The sequence below is a fragment of the Harpia harpyja genome, chromosome 2 (genome assembly GCF_026419915.1).
Source record: "Harpia harpyja isolate bHarHar1 chromosome 2, bHarHar1 primary haplotype, whole genome shotgun sequence".
NCBI lineage: Eukaryota > Metazoa > Chordata > Aves > Accipitriformes > Accipitridae > Harpia > Harpia harpyja.
This window is the reverse complement of record NC_068941.1, coordinates 25,789,872-25,810,094: the sequence shown is the minus strand read 5'-3', so window position 1 is coordinate 25,810,094 and position 20,223 is coordinate 25,789,872. Positions and strand designations below refer to the sequence as shown.

The 20,223-nt window shown below is 39.8% G+C and overlaps 1 protein-coding gene across 3 annotated transcripts in view; it reads left to right on the top strand.

Moving 5' to 3' along the window:
- Positions 1–18,631, top strand: part of PRKG2 (protein kinase cGMP-dependent 2) — a 36,521-nt gene extending 17,890 nt beyond the window's left edge. For 2 of the 3 annotated variants that reach the window (XM_052773646.1, XM_052773654.1), the window contains 15 exons: positions 1,182–1,287; positions 2,528–2,591; positions 3,913–3,990; positions 5,044–5,138; positions 5,948–6,016; positions 10,080–10,178; positions 11,074–11,224; positions 12,520–12,656; positions 12,818–12,907; positions 13,138–13,279; positions 14,030–14,193; positions 14,892–15,014; positions 15,932–15,994; positions 17,489–17,555; positions 18,407–18,631. In XM_052773646.1, the coding sequence (XP_052629606.1) occupies positions 1,182–1,287; positions 2,528–2,591; positions 3,913–3,990; positions 5,044–5,138; positions 5,948–6,016; positions 10,080–10,178; positions 11,074–11,224; positions 12,520–12,656; positions 12,818–12,907; positions 13,138–13,279; positions 14,030–14,193; positions 14,892–15,014; positions 15,932–15,994; positions 17,489–17,555; positions 18,407–18,502 (1,544 nt within the window). In that variant the 3' untranslated portion in view covers positions 18,503–18,631. Of the gene's footprint in view, positions 1–1,181; positions 1,288–2,527; positions 2,592–3,912; positions 3,991–5,043; positions 5,139–5,947; positions 6,017–10,079; positions 10,179–11,073; positions 11,225–12,519; positions 12,657–12,817; positions 12,908–13,137; positions 13,280–14,029; positions 14,194–14,891; positions 15,015–15,931; positions 15,995–17,488; positions 17,556–18,406 lie in introns of those variants that run through there. The other variant, XM_052773660.1, reaches the window with a different exon arrangement.
- Positions 18,632–20,223: the final 1,592 nt, after the last annotated feature.

Below are 20,223 nucleotides of genomic sequence, written 5' to 3'. Positions count from 1 at the left end.
GCAAGATACAGGAAATGCATTTGTGATAGCTTGGATACTTGCCATAGTTTCTTCATGCAAAGTAAACTGAAAGATGTTATTCAAGAGAAAAACAAAACCAAAGCAATACCTTTGCTCTCCTTTACAGTATCCAAAATATTTTCGAGCTATTTTGATAAATGGCAGTTAAGAGCATATGTGTATATCAGGGTTAAGTACAAAGAACAATGACTGGGTATCATTTTAAACCTGGCATTTTTCTTTCCTGTAAAAATGATTCTGTTTATGATAAATTGAGGAAATCAATTGCTCTAATTTTTTCTGTAGCTTTCCTTTATCCCAGAGAACACAGTTTTGTTCCTTCTTATGACAGAAGGAAAACTGCTGAATATGGTATAGCATTTTTTAAAAGAAGAGATTAAATTAAATACAATCACCTTATTTTGCTTAAAAACCAAAAAATTCAATGTGTTCTGTTGTGTCAATGATTGCACACAGAGGCCACTTAGTGGTTTGCATCTTTGATGCTGGATCTTATGCATGCTTACTGTATTAATACTTTGATTACCTTTTGAAATATAATCATTAATGTTTTGATTACCCTTTATTCCCTTATAAAATGGCTACATTGGAAGAAAACTGTGCGAGGATCACAGGATTAATTGAAATAAAATATATTTCTTGACCTCTGTTATTTCTATCTTATTGCATATCTCACAAACCTTTGCATGTAATCTGAATTAGAGATGGATTCAAGCCATAGTATTCAACATACCTCATAAATTTTGAAAAACTTCAGCCAAGTTTTTGTTTCTTTCAAATCAGTTCCTTTGCAGATTACATTGCAGCTTTTGAGTGCAATGACTGTCCATGATTAGGAGTAGATATTCATAAGCATTCAGCCCTGTTTGTGCTCATAGTAAATAGCTAGGTTTTCAAGGTTACTCAGCCTGTGGAGTTGCATGGAAAGTGCTCTGTGGAGGAACCATTTGGAAAGCTATGCCTTACTTTAGTGAGCATTGTTTAAGTGGGAGCTGAATTCTTTTAAAAGCCTGATAGCAGTAGGTGCTGAATATTTTAAAATTTGGCCTTTGGCATTTTGAAAGAGCTAGTCTGTCTTGTACCATGACGTGATACTGTAATGTCTTCCATCAAATCATTCGGAAACATTGATTTTGTTGTTGGTTTTTGTTCTCTTACAGCAATCACCAATGTTAAAACGTGGGCATTGGACAGAGAAGTGTTTCAAAATATCATGAGAGTCACAGCACAAACAAGACAAGAGCAATACAGAAACTTCCTTAGAAGGTAAATATAATGCATTTCTATTTCTAATACTGGTTTGGGTTACTTCCTAAGGTGCACAACAACACTGCGCCTGTCTTAGAGAGAGAAAGAGGCGCTCTTAATGCGAAGGGCCTCAAAAACCTGAATATTTACCTCTCTTGATTTTTTTAGGATTCACAAAATCATTTTCCTCATTTTGATTGTTTTTCTCTTGTATTACATTAGGAAACAGCAATAGGTGCTTGCATGATTTTAAGTAATGGAACAAATGTATAAGAAGGTTACACAGCTGGAAGTTAAAACAATATATTAAATAAATAGAGTTAAATAAATCCTCCAACTAGAAGTTAATTTGCTGCTGGAGTAGATTAAGGAATATTCCTCATCCCTTGGAGACTTGAATATGAGAACTGCATGTCTCTCAATTTATGAACTAATTCCAACATAAATTACTAGGAAATCTGCAGAGAGTAGAATAATTCTCTCTCCTGCAGGAACACTGAGAGTTGTACAGTGCTTTTCATTAGGAAGAAGGTCAAATTAGAGATGCCAAACCCTAATTAGCTGGTTTCATATTTTCTTTATTTAACAAAGAATGACTATTCTGTTATGGCTTCAAATCAAGCCTGGCCATGCATAAAACGTCTTGTGTATTTTTGCATCAATCTCGATCTTTGATTTCTATAAATACTTCTTTGCTGAGCCTGAGTAGCTAGAGCGCACTATGATTTCCTAACTTTTACAAGTCCGAGTGCTGAGGATGGGAAGTTTTTTCATTCTTACCAGCAGGTTCACTAAGTCATCACTGTAGCTCGATTCTCTTTTAATAGTTGTCCAAGTAGTACCGAAGTTGTTACCTTTGTCTGATTTTACAGTCTCTGCAGTACATTTGAAAATATATTATTAGATTACTATAATGTCTTGGTTTTACAGTTAATGGGGTTTGTATGACTGAATTTTGAAATTAGTTCATGTGCCCGCTGGAGTTTTTTCCCCTACTGAAATACAAAGTTGATTTACAAACTGACCAACGTTTGCCATGTTTCTAAGTTGTAAGTTGTGCAAGTTCTGTTTATCTAAAAAACAAGATGAGAATGCTTGAACCTTCCAAATTAAGATTTAGTTGTATACAATGCACCACCAGTTTAGCTAGTTATAAAATGTGGTTGTACAAATTGTATAGGTGAGAAGACATCATGAAAAAAGTGCTAATAACTACTTTTGGGGGGTTTTTTTGTTTTGCATTTCTGTTTTCTGGAAGTGTGTCCCTGTTGAAAAACTTACCTGAAGATAAATTAACCAAGATCACGGACTGCCTGGAGGTGGTAAGAAACTGTTATGTTTTTCTAAATAGTATTCAGTAAGCTTTCAAAATAACAAAGAAGAATAAATAAGTAAAAACAAAACCAAAAAACAATGAAGCTTTTTTTTAATATGACAGTGGTTTTGGAGTGGTCAGAGTGGAACTGTAGGTTGGCAGCAAATAATAACATTTAGTGGCCTAAAAGTAAGTTATATCTTTGGCATTGAAGGAGTCAAGCAAGTAGGTAAGAGGATCTATAATCTAGCCTTTATTAAGATTAAGCACAAAGTTGCTGACCGGGTCTCTAACTCTTTTTTGGTAATCACGCTTTACCTGTTTGCAACGTGGACATGTAATACTTTCATATGCCTTGGATCACATACACTGCAAAATATAAGGGGAAAAAGGCCTTAGGACTGCAACACATGAAACCAGCCAGATATCTGTGTGTCTTAGGGCTGCATATGCCAGCAGCCTTTGGAGCTTAAAGGCTTGATACATGATCATAGCTGTGGTGTTTTCCAAGAGCAGTGGTAACTATTAATGCTTTTTGTATAGGCAAAGTGTGTAGGAACCCCAGTCTTGAGACAGTTCTGCAAATGGAGAACAAAAGTTCCTCAGAAAACTAAGAGCCTCAGACCCAACAAGCTGATGGAGGCAGATAGTGATGCATGGCCATAGCACAAGAAGATGAGGAGATCATGGTGTTAATTATGTGAAATGGCAAATGGCCTTAGCACAGCAGTATCCTAAGCAGTGACTTTTTTTTTTTTTGTGGGATTCCTGATAAGGGAGAACTTTTAGGAAACAATCAGAGGAGAAAAAAATGAGGCGGTTGTTTTTGAGGAACAGATCACAAAGCTGAAAGTTAACATGGAAAAAATGCTTGATTGAAAGTTAAACAATTACTTAATAAAGGCAGGTTTCCCTAGCAGAGACAGAAAAGTTGGTGCTTTGGTAGCTTGCAATAGATGATTTAGGCATTCCCACTGAGGTGTCAAGCCCAAAATTACTTTCGGAAATGGGATTTTAATTTAGAACTCTTTTAAGAGCTCTTGATACTTTTTTTTCCTTGTTTTCCCCTGCTTCACAAGGATGATACCAGTTAATATTTTTTTAAACAAATAACGTGGTGCTGCATTAAGATATGTTACAGATTGTCCACCATACATTACACAGTGGAATGTTTGCATATTATTATGGGATGCAACATATGCAGGAGTTAGGAAGTTAAACATCAATAGAACATCCAGATGTATTAAGAACACTGCATAATAATCAGAATTTTCAAAGAGGCTAATGATATATTGGACAGTATTGTCTCTCTTTCCCCCCCGCAACAGGAGTACTATGACAAGGGAGATTATGTTATTCGGGAAGGAGAAGAAGGAAATACCTTCTTTATAATAGCAAAAGGAAAGGTAAGGTATAATAAACCTAACTTATAAAGTAACATATACAAATACCTGTATTTCAAAAGCTACCTTTGAGGGGTATGGTCTTCAGTAAAATCTGTGCAGAGGTTTTTAGGATGCTGTTAAGTTCACAGTACTGTGATAAAGGCCTGGAGCAGCATTTCAGAGATTCAGGGAGCCTAATTTTCATTCGCAATGAACCCATGTTATACTGTTCTAATTATAATGTAATTAAAGTATGTCCTGAAGTCTCTTGACACTGTAGCAGAGATGTAAAGTCAATTTTTTGTAAATGAGATTTGATCCTATGTCTTCTCCTGGATGTTTCAATATCTGATGGGCAAAACATAGACTTGTGAAATATCTAAGAAATAACGGAGTCCTAGGTTTAATGGAGAATGGCCTTCTAGGTGACACAGGGTCTATTCCTCTCATTTGTTAGTCCCAGAGGGGTAAGGCAGCAGCACTTATCCATCAGCTGTTACGTTGGAGGCTGACACAGGACTTCAAAGAATCAAATCAGGAGAATTTTAATCAATAAACTTCCAGTAGGGGTTTCAAGTTTTCAAAACATGTCTGTGTCTGGAGATATTCTGGTTTGTTTTTTGCTAATGGGTGTGGGCATCAGCAGAATGTGTGCTACTGTGGAAGCGGAGTATCATGAGCGGGGAAATGTTAGTTAATGTTTCTGGAGGCTATCTGTTTAGCTGAGAAGACAAAAAGCTCATATGATGGCTGCCCACTGTGGGAACTGAAGTATTTTTCAGTTTTTTATTAAAATGCCATTTATTTTGCTTTGTTTTAAAAGGTATAAGGAGAAAATTGGGGGGTGGGCAGTAATGAATATATTCATTTTTTCATCTCTCAGAAAAAAACAGAGAGGTGTCAGGGAATGTTTGGTGGTTTAATTTTTGAGAAGAGGGAGTAATTATATGAATTTGTAACTCTTTATGCAGCATTACTGAGTTTAAGACATTTATGAAATACACAGAAAAGAAGGGAAAACTACGCAATACTTTGAAACTTACTTTGCTAAATTTTTGTTCCTGTACTTTCTAGGTGATAGTTACCCAGAGTTCTGCAGATCACTTGCAGCCTCAGCTGATTAAAAATCTACATAAAGGAGATTACTTTGGAGAAAAGGCTCTCATTAGGTTAGTTCACATTGTCTGATTCACAATGTATAGTATTTCAATGGACCTATCACTATATGTCAGATTATACAACTCATGGCTGTTTTGAATAAAATCTTTGTTTTGATTGTAAAGTCAACAGGTGAAGGCAGTAGCTGAATTTGTCATAATGTTTTGGTTTTTGCAGAGAGGACTTGAAAGTATACACTGTCATCTACCATTGGTTTTCCCTGAAAAAGTCAAATGTTGGCCCTCTCTGCATTGTTGCTTATTGTTTATATTTCAGTAAAAGCTGTGATGAAAACTTGTGCCAGGCTCTTTATGACTCCTAGCATGGATAAATTCCATCATTACTGGACTGAGCTGTTGTTTCTGTGCTGGTGCCCATGATAGTAAGAAACAGAGAAAAGGAGTGCAGAGAAGATATGACCTATGAGCTAAATAGCTCATGTAGCACATATTTATGTGGGCGATTGAGTAGGGATCGTTTGGTCTCTGGAATGTTTTATATCTGAGGACTATTTCAGAAATGAGTAGTAAGTCCTGATGTAATGCTAATGACATTGCATCCTAATTTCTTGGAAGGTTGCTAAAGGATGTCATGATCCAAACCCTATTGAAACTGGAAAAAATACTGTGCTAGACAATAATAATGACTAGTAAAATGTTATAATTGTGTATTTGGTTCAGCAATATTAATCCAGATACACACTACAGAGGTCTTCAAGGAGTTTCTCCTATAACAGCTGTAACCCTCCATAAGTACAGTGTGAGGTACTTTGAGGATTTTTATGTGCTTCTGAATTCTTCTAATCTGTTTCAATTCTTAGGGATGATGTCAGATCAGCAAACGTTATTGCAGATGAATACAATGTGGAATGCCTCGTTATAGATAGAGAGTAAGTATCATGCTACAGTTTAATGAAAGACTTGCATCCTTCTTCAGTAGGTTAACAATAAGACGTGACTTCACTGTAGGCACTATCACAATGTTTTTTTAAGTGAATACTGAACGAGTGGTTACGCTTTTGGAATACTGAGCTGTGGCTATGCTTTAAACAAAAACTTAATGAAGAGAGACTGACAGAAGGTGCAGGAGCAGAGAAGCTTAAGACTAGTTCAGATTTATTCTTCTCTTTCTCTCCTTGTGGTGGTGATGTTTCACATTTGTTAAGTGCTGTTCATTGGCTCAGGGAACAACAAAAGCCCCCTGCGTGTCCCTGGTTTCAGGATGTCTTTTTGTCAAGGGGGACATGCAGCCAAATTCATGGCTTTGTCGGGTAGCGGCCAATTTTACACTTCCTAAAGTGGAAAAGAATGGAACAGATGGAAGGTAAAAGAAAGGAAGCTCCCAGTGGAAAGTGAAACAGCAAACCTGCATTTCTCAGGGCTAGTTGTAAGGATGCTTACTTGGAATGCAGACAGCCACCATCCTTTTCCTTGTTGAATCCCAAAAGGGCTCCCACTGAGGGCTAAGATTCTACCCCAACCCAGGAAATGGCATCTTGGGCTGTGAATGCATTTTCTTCTTCTCTTCTTTAGCTTGTTTAAATAGGTTGCAGAGAAACATGCCAAAGCTGGTGTGTTCTAGGGGAAGGGGATACCAACAGGATTGCAGTAGGTAAACCAAGGGTTGTCATGGCACCAGAGGGTGGCAATGCTAGTGGGAACATTTACACTGGTCCTGGGAGCACAGAGGGCTCAGGAGCATATCTGAAATGCTTGTACACCAATGCATGCAGTATGAGAAACAAACAGGATGAACTGAAAGTGTTGATCAGCTCCCAGAGCTATGATATCATAGGTATTAGTGAGACTTGGTGGAATGAGTCCCACAGTTGGAGTGCTGGGATGGAGGGCTACAGGCTGTTCAGGAGGGATAGGCAGGGCAGGCAAGGTGGAGGTGTTGCACTATATGTAAGGGAGAGGTTTGATTGTACAGCCCTTACAGTTAGTGATGATGTGGTTGAGAGCCTCTGGGTGAGGATTAGGGGGATGGAAAACAAAGCAAATGTTGTAGTGGGTGTCTACTACCAATCACCCAGCCAGGATGTAAGCAGTGATGAATTACTCTATAGGCAATTAGGAGAAATTTCTGGATCAGTAGCCCTTGTCCATATGGGAGATTTCAACTTCCCAGACATCAGCTGTAAATATCACACTGCTGTGACAAGCAGGTCTTGGAAATTCTTGAAGTTTGTAGGAGATAACTTCTTGTCACAGGTACTCAGTGAGGCAACTAGGAAAGCTGCCCTCCTAGACTTGCTATTTGTGAATAGAAGGACTTGTGGGGGATGCCATGGTAGGTGGCTGTCTTGGCCACAGTGATCATGAAATGGTTGAGTTTAAAATTTTTGGTGTAATGAGAAAAAAGGACAGCAGAGTTGCTATGCTGGATTTCAAGAAAGCAAACTTTAAGCTATTCAGGGAGCTATTTAGCACAGTACCCTGGGAAGCTGCCTTTGAGGGCTTAGGACTCCATGAGTGCTGGTCAGTCTTTAAGAACAACCTTTTAGAAGCACAGGAACAGGCGATCCCACTGTGTCATAAGTGAAGCAAGCCGGCCAGAAGACGAGCTTGGCTGAACAGGGAACTCCTCGTGGTGCTCAAGAGGAAAAAGCAATTGTATGATCTCTGGAAGCAAGGTCAGGCTTCGCAGGAAGATTACAGAGCTGTGGTTCTTATATGCAGGGAGAAGACACAAAAGGCCAAAGCTCAATTAGAGTTGAAACTGGCCAGTGTTGTGTCAGACAACAAGAAAGGCTTTTTAAAGTATGTTAATAGCAAGAGGTCTAAAGAAAACATTGGACCGCTACTTGTTGAAGCCTGTCACCTGACGAATAGGGATGAAGAAAAAGCAGAGGCATTCAATGCTTTTTTTGCCTCAGTCTTTAGTAATACAGATAGACCTTGGGCTGCCCAGTCCCCTGAGTTGGAGGACCACGAGTGTGGGAACGGTGACTTTCCATTTGTGGGCACTGAAATCGTAAGGGACCCGCTGTACCAGCTGAATGTTCCCAAGTCCCTGGGGCCTGGTGGGATTCCTCCCAGAGCACTGAAGGAGCTAGTGGATGTTACGGCAGGACCCCTCTCGATCACCTACGGAAGGTCTTGGGAGTCTGGGGAGGTCCCTGCTGACTGGAAGCTAGCCCAAGTTATTCCAATTTACAAGAAGGGCGTGAGGGAAGACCCAGGGGACTATAGACCTGTTAGTCTAACCTCAGTTCCTGCAAGAATTATGGAGATGATCATACTGGGTACTACTGAAAGGCATTTAAAGAACAATGCAATCATCAGGCGCAGTCAACATGCATTCACAAAGGGAAAGTCCTGTTTAACCAGTTTGATATCCTTCTGTGATAAGGTCACTTGCCTAGTGGATGAAGGGAAGGTGGTGGATGTAGTTTTTCTGGATTTTAGTAAGGCTTTTGATACTGTCCCTCACAGCATCCTTCTGGACAAGTTGTCCAGCTGTGAGATGAGCAGGTACGCAGTGCGCTGGGTGAAGAACTGGCTGAAGGGCAGAGCTCAAAGGGTTGTAGTGAATGGGGCTACATCTGGCTGGCAACCGGTCACCAGTGGTGTTCTTCACGGTTCAGTACTAGGGCCAGTTCTGGTCAATATTTTTGTCCGTGATCTGGATGCAGGAGTTGAATGCACCATTAGCAAGTTTGCTGATGATCCCAAACTGGGAGGTGCTTTGACTCTCTTGAGGGACAAGATGCCTTGCAGAGGGATCTAGACTGACTGGAGCATTGGGCAATGATTAATGGGACGAAATTTAACAAGTCCAAGTGCCGGATTCTGCACCCAGGACAGAGTATAAATTGGGAGAGAATTGGCTGGAGAGCAGCCCTGCAGAAAGGCATCTGGGGGTGCTGGTTGACAGCAGGCTTGATATGAGCCAACAGTGTGCCCTGTCAGCCAAGAGGGCAAACGGCATCCTGGGGTGCATCAAACACCGGTCAGTCAAAAGAGGTGATTATCCCATTGTATTCAGCATCTGGGCCCCACAATTTAAGAAAGATGTTAAGGTACTTGAATGCATCTAGAGGACGGCAACAAAGCTGGTGAAAGGGCTGGAAGGAATGTCCTATGAGAAGTGGCTAAGGACTCTGGTCTTGTATAGTTTGGAGAAAAGGAGGCTGAGGGGCAACTTCATTGCTCTCTACAGCTTCCTGGGGAGGGGAAGTGAAGAGGGAGGTGCAGATATCTATCTCCCTTGTATTCAGTGACAGAATGCATGGGAGTGGTTCAAAGCTGCACCAGGGGAGGTTTAGACTGGACTTTAGGAAGCATTTCTTTACCGAGAGGGTGGTCAAACCCTGGAGCAGGCTTCCTAGAGAGGTGGTCAATGCCTCAAGCCTGTGAATGTTTAAGAGGCATTTGCACAATGCCCTTAATAATATGCTTTAACTTTTGGTCAGCCCCAAAGTGGTCAAGCAGTTGGACTAGATGATCGTTGTAGGTCCCTTCCAACTGAAATAGTCTGTTCTAAGTCTATTCTTCCCACAGTGCTGTTACTCACCTCTGAAGTAGGAGAGGTGATCTCAAGCACTCTGGCACTGTGCACCAAGAGCTCTATCCATTGGGACAGAAGGACTGATAGCCTGGACTCATGCCAACCTGGTTCCTGTGGTAGGGATGTTGGAACCACACTTAATAACCATAGTGTATGTAGGCGGCAAAGTACACCCAGCCTGCTCCAAATTACTTAAACATAACATGAAATGACTTGAGGAGATCAGGCACTCTGTCCCCCTACCCTCTGGCAAAACAAGTTTGGTACTTCAGCTGGTTACCGCCTCTTCAAAGCTCTTAAAATTTATACTGTCAAAGTGATAGTGTAAAGCTCAGTCTGGGTCATGACTTAGAGGCAATGTAAAGCCTTGGTGCAGCAGCACAGATACTGTTTTCTTCTCTTTCCACTCTATGTTTATACTGTTTCATTCATGGTTTTAGGACATTTAATCAAATTGTTGGAACTTACGAGGAGCTCCAAACTTACCTTGAAGGTTATGTGGCTAAGCTGGCCCGGGCTGATGAAAAACGACATGCAAAGTAAGTCAGATCATTTCTTAGGCACATCTTTAGTAGGTAATCATAAAAAAGGGTGATAGATATGTAAGTAAAATCATGGATAGTAGTTGATGGAGGTGGGGCCCTAGAAATGGTAGCAATCACTGTAATAAAACTGGCTGGATATGTTTATAGAGTCCAAGAATTTTTTTCTGAAACAGAAATTACATAGAACCTCAGTATATTGACTCCCAACCAAGAATTCACTCTATCCCAAGAAAACTGAGTACAGAAAAGAAGTGAAAGTGTGCTCAAATAATTTTTTGCATTCTGATGGTAAATTTGACTCCAGATTGAGTTAATGAAACTGTATTACTGTACAAAAGACAAATTGCCATTTCAAAGAGAAATAAGTAGACATAAAAGAAGCAGTTTATTTCTAATGTTTCAGTGTAGCACTGGTGCTATTAAAGAGTTTGCTTTTAGCTTTTAGACCACACTTTTAGTTTATCTGCCTCTGATTTCAATCCGAGCACTACTGGAAGATTAACAGAGTATGTTTTTCTTCTGTTTAGAAATATAGCTGCATTTTTATTTCTGATCATTCTACTAGAACTGGTACACAGTCCTTCAGGAATTGGTTCTCCAACTTGGAGTGCCCAAAGTTTTGCAGCTGACTGCATAATTAGGAACCTCACCATGGATCAGCTCTTGATAAAATACTGTTTGATTGTACTCAGTGAACTTCAGTAGCATTTCACTTCTAATTTACTTCCATAGGATGTCCAGAAAGAAAGTGCTTCTGCATAAAATAAAATTAAGATTCTGTTAGGAAATAAGATGGCTTTTCTTTTATTTTTTTATAGGAGTATTAGAGTACTGTGATACAGGTTGCTGGCAAGGAAAGCACTAACCTGTGTTAATTTTCTTAATGCAGAGGAAGATCCTTCTGTGGACAGTTAACCAAAGAGGTGTCTTTGGAGATGATAGAGCTGAAGGAAAAAGTAGCCCAGTTCCCTCCTTCCCCATTCCAGAATTTAGAAGTTGTCACAACTCTGGGTGTTGGTGGGTTCGGAAGGGTTGAGCTTGTAAGAGTTTGTTTTAAACATATTCAAGTAGTTCTCTGTCTTAGATGATTGATTTAACCACTGAAAATCGTGAAGGATTTTAATATTCTGCATGCTTGTGCCGCTCAAGCAGAGATAATTCTGTATAAAGCAATGCATAGTTAAAAAATATTTTCAGGACTTCGGTGCTCAAAGAAAAAAATCCATTCCTGTGTGCCTTCATCTCCTGCTGTTAAAAGCATCTTCCTGGCCACTAGACATGTTTTCATCAGTTTGTGCATGTGGACTTTACAGATGTGCCTACCTGCATTGTGTTTCCTGAATTGCAGGCCTTTTCCCAAGATTCTGCCTGGACCTGAAGTCATCTCCAGCATCACATAGTCTGTGTTGTTAGAATTGCTTCAGTATGCCCCACAGCAACTGTAACCAGTGTGATCTAGCTCTGACTTCGAAATTTCCAACAATTTTTAATGGCTCTTTTGAGTCATATTCTGTAGCATGAACAGCTGTGTTTCTGGGATGTGAAGAGCCTCATTAGACTAAAGTCTTAAATTCCACTCTCCTCTGGCTGGGTGGCAAACATCTGGAAAAAATGTGAATGCTTCTTGTGCAGGCTGCTGAAGATAATGGTAAATTAAAGGAGACTATGTGATTTTAGTGAAGTCGGTAATCCTTTACAGTAGTTAGACCATCAATTGTTTTATTCCAATTCATGCTTCACAAAACAAATTTCCATACTGGTTGACTGCCAGCTTGAAAATTCTAGAGCATCACCTGAATAATAACCTAAAAACTGAATTCTCAGCCAGCTGTAGAACACTGATAGCTGCTTCCTTAATTTCCTGGAAGTCCTGTTTTAACTTCCATCTCTTTATTGCATATTGGATAATATTTCAGTGTAATGCAAAATCATTTGTAAACATTCTTCATAAACTGCCTCTGCTGCTGCTTCTTTTGTATTGTGCTAGTGTTTAGAAATCTTAAATTGAAATTAGGACCTGTTGTGGTATGAATTCATTGTAAAATATAGTACCTATCCAAACTGCTGCTATTTCGTATACATAAAATTAACACAGGGAACATTTCTTTTCATTTTACAAGTGGGGACTGGGAAACTAAAGAGATCTGATGCTTGACTTAAAATCATACAGAAGAGTTCTGCAGAAAATCTGGAATTTGTCCCTCATTAGAGTCATCAATTTCAGTCCTGTGCTGTGTTGAAAAAGATGGATATCAGTGTAACCTATTGAGAAGAGATTGGTAAAACATTCTTTCTTTGCCTCACATGGACTCAGACTCATCATTTTTATTGACAGGTTAAAGTGAAAAATGAGAACATGGCTTTTGCTATGAAGTGTATAAAGAAGAAACACATAGTGGACACCAAACAACAAGAACATATCTATTCTGAGAAGAAAATCCTCGAGCAGATATGTTCTCCATTCATTGTAAAGTAAGTTGACCACAAGGTTTCCTTGAAAGCTGACCCCCAGTTGACCCACTGGACAGCATTATTAAGAATGAGGTTTGGCATACATGAGTTCTGGAGAAAAAACATTGCAAGTCTTGCATTTTATTTTGCTTTTCCTAAATTGCTGCCATTTGTCTCCACAGACTATATCGCACATTCAAAGATAATAAGTATGTATACATGCTACTGGAAGCTTGCCTTGGAGGGGAATTGTGGAGCTTGCTGAGAGACAGGTAACAGCAAACAAAGTGGAACCTTGTCCTTTAAAATCACCAGTCAGCTCCATATGTCTGCTGAGGAGGATCTCTATTCAAGGGCTGTCAGATGAAAAGACATTTGGTTCAATTTTCAGCCACATGAGTGGCATACTGAGTGTCAGTGCAAAAAAGCTGTTAACTGGTTAATGAGCAAGGCATTTTTAGAAGTTAATTGTCTGCAAGGATAGTGATTATTTTTGTTCCAGAGGCAGCTTTGATGAAGCCACTACCAAGTTCTGTGTTGGGTGTGTGACAGAGGCTTTCGACTATCTACATCACACAGGAATTATCTACAGAGACCTGAAGCCAGAAAATTTAATTTTGGATGCTGAAGGATATATAAAACTGGTAAGATGTAATCCTTTTGTAATGTTATCCTTTTGTGCCTGTATACTGTTTCCTTGCAGGGGGGATAAAAATAGACAGCATGTAATTATAGTACGAGGGTCCTGGAGTTAATTAACCTTACGCTTCAGTAGAAAAGAGGGCAGGCTACTCATTGCACAGTGAGAAACAAAGGCATTACAAAGGCATTGCAAGCCACAGACAAACGGGATTTGCAGCCTCTGAGAGCTCTTGCCACAGCATAAACAGCAAAAATAATTTCTCACAGCAGCCAATCTTAATGTAAAGGCAGGAACCACTTTCCCAGGTGCCTGTCCAGCCTCAGGCAATCATAGGTTCTACATTATCTCTGTAGAGAGGGAACACAGTGAACAGCTCCTGCCATACTTGACTATGACCACGAAAAGTGCAAAGAGCGCTTCAAAGAGCTTGAAATATCCACTCTGAGGACAATGAGCAACCCACCATTTTCCATGGGCTGTAAATCTCGTGTCCTCAAGGAAAGCATGGGTTGTTCTATCCAAAACGAAAATAATTCAGGAAATTACTCATGAGAATAAATGAATCTGTTCTATAACATTCAGTAATCCAGTGGAATTACTTCTTTCTCCTTCACAACAACACTGTGTAATTGTTTTAGCTGTAAACTGGCAACTCTGAGATCTTTGCAGGAGGTGAGGAAGCAATTAAGACCTTAAGACTTCCCAGTGCAAAATACCTCTGCATTATGCAGCATATGTTGGTTTTGATCAGGTTGATTTTGGATTTGCAAAGAAGATCGGATCAGGGCAGAAAACCTGGACGTTTTGTGGAACCCCTGAGTATGTTGCCCCTGAAGTCATTCTGAGTAAAGGCCATGACTTCAGTGTGGATTTTTGGTCCCTTGGGATCCTTGTGTATGAACTCCTTACTGGCAGGTAAGTGCCTCCTACTCCAAGTTCTTACCTTGTTTGTTTGTTTTTAGAAATATTTTCAAGGTTATTTTTAAAATAAACAGTTTGGGATTTTTTCCATCAGTAAACAGGAATGACTTGCAAAATGATACTTCTTTTTGCCCCTACTGCATGTCTTATCTTCCATGATTTCAGAAACACCATGGGCCAAGTGTGGAACATATTCTCAATTCTCATTTATCCATGCAAGGAAAGGGCCAGACACCAGCTATAAGTGGCTGGTGTCAACCTCCTTTAACTGATGGTGATGTTTCCTGTGAGGAACAGCTGACAACAGACCGTTCTTTTCCCCTTTAGTGGGTGACAGGGTACAGTGGGGTGGGTGAACTGTAAGCAGGGCTCATTCTTTGCCTCTATGCACACTTCTGTGGCAACTCTTTGTGAATGCTCAATGGTAGTACAACATGGAAGCTTCTCTGAGCTAGGCTAGAGGCAGAGCTAGTGTAGAGGGACACATACGATCATGTGTTTTCCCTGGTACCTACAGGCAGCTTCTCAGCTTCAAACCCTTCTAATACCTTAAACAGACTGAAAGGATGAATGTTGTAAAACTAGGAAGGTGAGGTTTTTTTTCCGTATTCTCAAATATTTGCTTTGTTGAGAAATGGCCACATGTGCTCTTGCAACCCGTTCCATTTATCAGTGTTGCTTTCTTTTTCTAGTCCACCATTCTCTGGGGCTGATCAAATGATGACATATAATTTGATTCTCAAAGGCATTGAAAAGCTGGATTTTCCTAAAATAATAACAAGACGGCCTGAGGATTTGATCCGCAGACTCTGCAGGTAGGAGGGGCGATTTGTGGCAGAGCCTGGGTGTAGATAGATTGAGCTATTTAAGATCCAGACTAGAGTGTTGAATTCCTGACAGCTTCATTTAAAATTGTTATGCCTAGCATGGTCTATTCTGATTATATTCAGTACACATGCATGCCTCTGAGTCTGTGTCACACCTCTTAGTCTGCAGGGGTGTCATCTACAAATGCAGGCTTTGGGCTTTCTCTGTAGCTGTGAATTTTTTGTGAAACACATCTTAAGGAAAAATTAAGTTGAGCTGAGGAAAGAGCTAAAGAATTTAATGTCATTATCAAGCACAGTGTTTTAAAAAAATGCTTCCAAAATCACTTAGGCATATAGCTCCTACAGAAAGCATAGGGCACTTAAAGACTGACTTAAGCCCACTTGAAAATGTGCAAAAACATTGTATTTCAAAAGGGCCAGCATAACTCAGAAGCATTAGTGCATAGTGGCATGCACAACCTGTGGCTCATGACACTGCTGACTTTAAACTCCCAGCTCCAGTGGGATTTCATCCATGGCACTTAGGGACAGTATACACTGTGTTTGTGCAACAGGATTGAAAGTATCTTTGTAGCTGCAAATTTTGGTCTGCTTTCTTTTGTAACTTATGACCAGACCTGCTGGTCAAGAAAAAAAGAGGTGTGCAACTAAAATTCAGCCAGTTGATTTCCGTCTGCTGCTTCTCACAGCAGAGCGACACTGTTTTGGTTTCCTGGAAAGTTTCTCCATCCTCAAAAGAAAGGAGCAGTGAGCAACACTTCATTATGTCTCCTTATGAGACCACATGTTGTGTGCAAGCTCCATCCCTGTGAAATGGTTAAATGCAAGCAGTTAGGACCCCTAAATGCTCTTTTAAAAAAACAAGAATATTTTTTTTAAATTCTTATTCTTTTTTTTTTAAGGCAAAATCCTACAGAAAGATTAGGCAATCTGAGGAATGGAATTAATGACATCAAGAAGCACAGGTAAGTGAAAGAGACTGCCAAGAAGAAAATTTGGGGGTTAATTTGAAAATATTTTTAATATTTTAGAACCAGTCCTGTAAACCCGTAAAGTTCCAGGTACTTCCAGGCAGGTTGTGCAAGAGAGATCTCTGTTGCTATTGAGTATATTTGTGACCACAGCAAGCAATGATATAAACATAAATCCTCAGCATGATTATCTAGAAACATCTTGTTGTTTACTGGTTTTGTCACAGGTTGCTGATGTAGGAGTTTCATTCAATTCTCAGAGAAATTGATGCCAGTTTAGCATCTGCCTTTCAGACCTCCCGACCTTTAAACAGCTGCTTTTTAAGAACGGTAGTTAAGAGCTCTGGAGCAATACTAGGTTTTTGTCCTCTTTCTTCTAATGCAGAAAGTCCTCTGTGCATTAAACATTTCCTGCTTTTTTGTTTTATCTGAGTTTTTTCTAAGCCCTGCAGTTTGTGCTTGGGAAAAGAAGTGCTTTGACTTTCCTGCTTGTCTCCCTGTCCTGGTTTTGGCTGGGATAGAGTTAATTTTCTTCCCAGTAGCTGGTACAGTGTTGTGTTTTGGACTGAGGATGAGAATAATGTTGATAACACACTGATGTGGTAGTTGTTGCTGAGCAGTGCTTACACAAAGTCAAGGACTTTTCAGTTTCTCATGCTGCCCTGTCAGCAAGGAGGCTGGGGGTGCACAAGCAGCTGTGAGAGGACACAGCCAGGACAGCTGACCCAAACTGGCCAAAGGGGTATTCCATACCATGTGATGTCACGTTCAGCATATAAACTAGGGGGAAAGCTGGCTGGGGGGCTGCTGCTGGGGAATAGGCTGGGCTTCAGTCAGTTGGTGGTGAGCAATTGTTTTTCATTTGCATCACTTGTTTTTCTTGGGTTTTATTTCTCTCTCTTTTTGTTATTTTCCTTTTCATTACAATTTAGTAGTAGTAGTAGTAGTAGTAGTAGTATATTTCAATTGTTAAACTGTTCTCATCTCAACCCATGAGTTTTCTTACTTTTACCCTTCCAGTTCTCTCCCCTGTCCCACCAGGGGAGGGGACTGAGCAAGCGGCTATGTGGTGCTTAGTTGCTGGCTGGGGTTAAACCACGACACTCCTTCTGCTCATGCTGTTAAGAGAGTGGAATTCCAAGGGGACGCATACATCTCTGCATGGCTGTGCTTATGCATATATTAACCTGCCTGTCACTTTGACACTTCTATACAGAGGAGATGCAATGTATCTGGTGGTCCTGAAGCTTCCCCTGCTACCAGTCCCTTGTATGCCGATGACAGTGCTCAAGTTTCCTCCTTGTAACAACTGTGTTGTCACATGGACAGAGGATGTCATGAGAAAATGTGTTATAGCCCTTGTTCACATGTTTTTCAGCTGTTAATAGTATAATGACAGAATAGTATAATGACAGAAAACAATCTATTTTTCTCTCTTGGTCTCTCCCTGTCTGTCTGTCTGTCTGTCTGTCATTTCTTTTTAATCAGGTGGTTGAGTGGTTTTAACTGGGATGGTCTGAAAGTGAGGAAATTAACATCACCTTTAAAAAGAGAGGTATTGGCTTTGGCTTTCAATATTGTGATGCTTTACTAATATAAAGGTGCATGGCGCTCTCTGATGGCAAGAGCAAAATTTCCCAAAGATGCATTTGAATTATTATAGCTCACCATTTTTAATGAAAATTGAATAAAAAAAAGAGAGACAGCAAGCAACACATAAATTCAGTTAAATAACGGAAATAGTATTCTGCCTGTGTACTTTGCATTAGATTTTCACCATTACTAGAATAAATAATGTCTGGTCAGAAACAAATACTGAAAAAACATATTTTCCTTGGTAATGGGCACATTATTAAGATGCACTGTTCACATTACTGTGCGGAGTACAAATCCCTGTATTCTCTTGAGTTACAGCACATCCTTGAATAAGCTTCCTGTTTTAAATGGCCCATTTCTCTTTGCCCTAAAATGAAAAAAGATTGAGGGTTAAGAATTTGAAACTCACTTTGAACTCAGTTTGAAACAAAAAATAATTCTGAGATCTGCTTTGAGTAGCTACCCCATGAGTGTAGATTTGGTCTTAAACAAATTTGAATCAAAATTGTACACAGTGTGGCCCAGTTTTCTTCCTGACTTTATAGGGCTTTGGGTGAAATCTAGGATTTGATAGTATTTGGGGAGCGTTTTTGTATAAGGAGGCTAATGCCATTGTTCTGCTGTACAATTTAATTACTAGAGGTTTATCTTTTAAAGAATGAGGAATTGCATCCATTGAAGGAAGTCATCCATGTCATGCTAGTCTTTCATTCCTTCACTGGTAGCAAAACAATTATGCATAATGAATGGAGAGTATTTTCAAAAGTTACCTTCTGAAACAACCATTTGTTTGTGTTTTTAATGTCCTAGTTGTCTGGACCGACTGATTACAGCTACTTTGACAGCTATCCACCTGAAGAAGGAACCCCTCCAGATGAACTTTCAGGCTGGGACAAGGATTTCTGATACTTTTTTCTTCCAAGACATTTATAGAGACTCATAGACGTCAGTTCTAAACCTGCTCTCTTGTTTCTTGTTTAAAATCAAATTACACAAGGTTTGTGACAAACAACATTCCTTGAAGGATTGAAGACAGTACAGCAGCCAGAACTTGTTTGTGTAATGCTCTAAAATCTGTGTGCATCTCTTTATAACAAGGGCGTGCATTCAGTCAGCAGATGTAACCTGAAGGTCTTTTGATACACAGTGTCTCTATGAACATTTTCAGACTCTATGGATCAGATGTATGGCTTTGCCATTGGAAATATCACTAGCTAATATTTTGATATTAACAAGGTTACCATATGTCTTTATTTTGAATGGAGAGGATGAGTATTGGAAGCCAATAACTCTGTGGCATTTGTCAACAGCTGACACTATAGGCATTTATTTTTCATTTTATCTTAAGTCTGCTGTATGTTTCACTTTTTCCCATAATGCCCAGTATTGCATTAATCCAGAAGCATGTAGAAAAGAGACTTAGTGAAAGGTTGATTTGATCTTATCCTGCAGCTAAAAGGGTATCACCGTGGACGCTGCCTCTCTGTCAGTCTAGTTTTGCACCAGGTTGAATATGTGAGACAGGGTGTAACAGTGAAAATGAAAATCCAGTAGGAAACAAGGTATATACATAATAGAAGCTGCCTGGAGAAGCAGACTGTGGTATGTATTTCCCATACTGCTTCAAAAAGCCATGTCCATTTTTAAAAATGTTTTGGTTTTGTGTAGCGTGAAGATAAAATAGATGGACAAAAAGCATTTACCTTGCAGGAAAAAAATATGTAAGTATAGAATCATATTTTTTCCTTCAAATACATTTTCAGATTGTTTTCATTGATATTTTGCTGAAATGCTACATCTGTTCACATCAGTGCTAAAACTCCCACCCATTTCAATGTTCCAGTTGGTAGCACTAGATGTGAACTATCATTTCAAATCATATTTCATCAGACCTCTTATTAACATATGTTTATTCTGAGTTCTACTCATATAGGAGGGGAGAATAGGAGAGCAAAAACTTGGTTTTTTTAGTCTTGTAAGGAATTCTATTCACAAATCAGTTTAAATATTCTGTTTTCTTTTGACTGCCTTCCCTTCTTTCTAATGGCTACTAGTGAGATTTAGAAAGGCAAGAAATTCCAAGCTCCTCTCAAAAACAATATAAAAACATAATTGTGATTTGCAGCCCAATTTTTCAAGCTCTGTCTTCACCTACTTTGGTACAAGTGAACAAATTGCCAACCAGAATTGTCAAACAACCTGAGCAACGGAGTCCAGCAAACAGCTAGGAGGCTGGAGCACATGCGCTGTAAGGAAAGGCTGAGGGACTTGGGCTTGTTCAGCCTAGAGGAGGGAAGGTTTGTGGGAACCTACAGCAGCCTGCCAGTACCTACAAGGAGGTTATTGAGAAGACAGAGCCAGGCCCTTGTCGTGGTTTCAGCCCAGCTGGCATCAAAGCACCACGAAGCCGCTCGCTCACTCCCCCACCAGTAGAATGAGGAGGAGAAAACACAACGAAAAGCTCGTGGGTTGACATGAGGACTGGGAGGGATCACTCACCACTTACGGTCACGGGCGACAGGCTCAACTTGCGGAAGAAACAAAATCAATTTAATTTACTACAAGTCAAATCAAAACAAGGATAACAAGAAGTAAAACCAAACCTTAGAACACCTTCCCCCCACCCC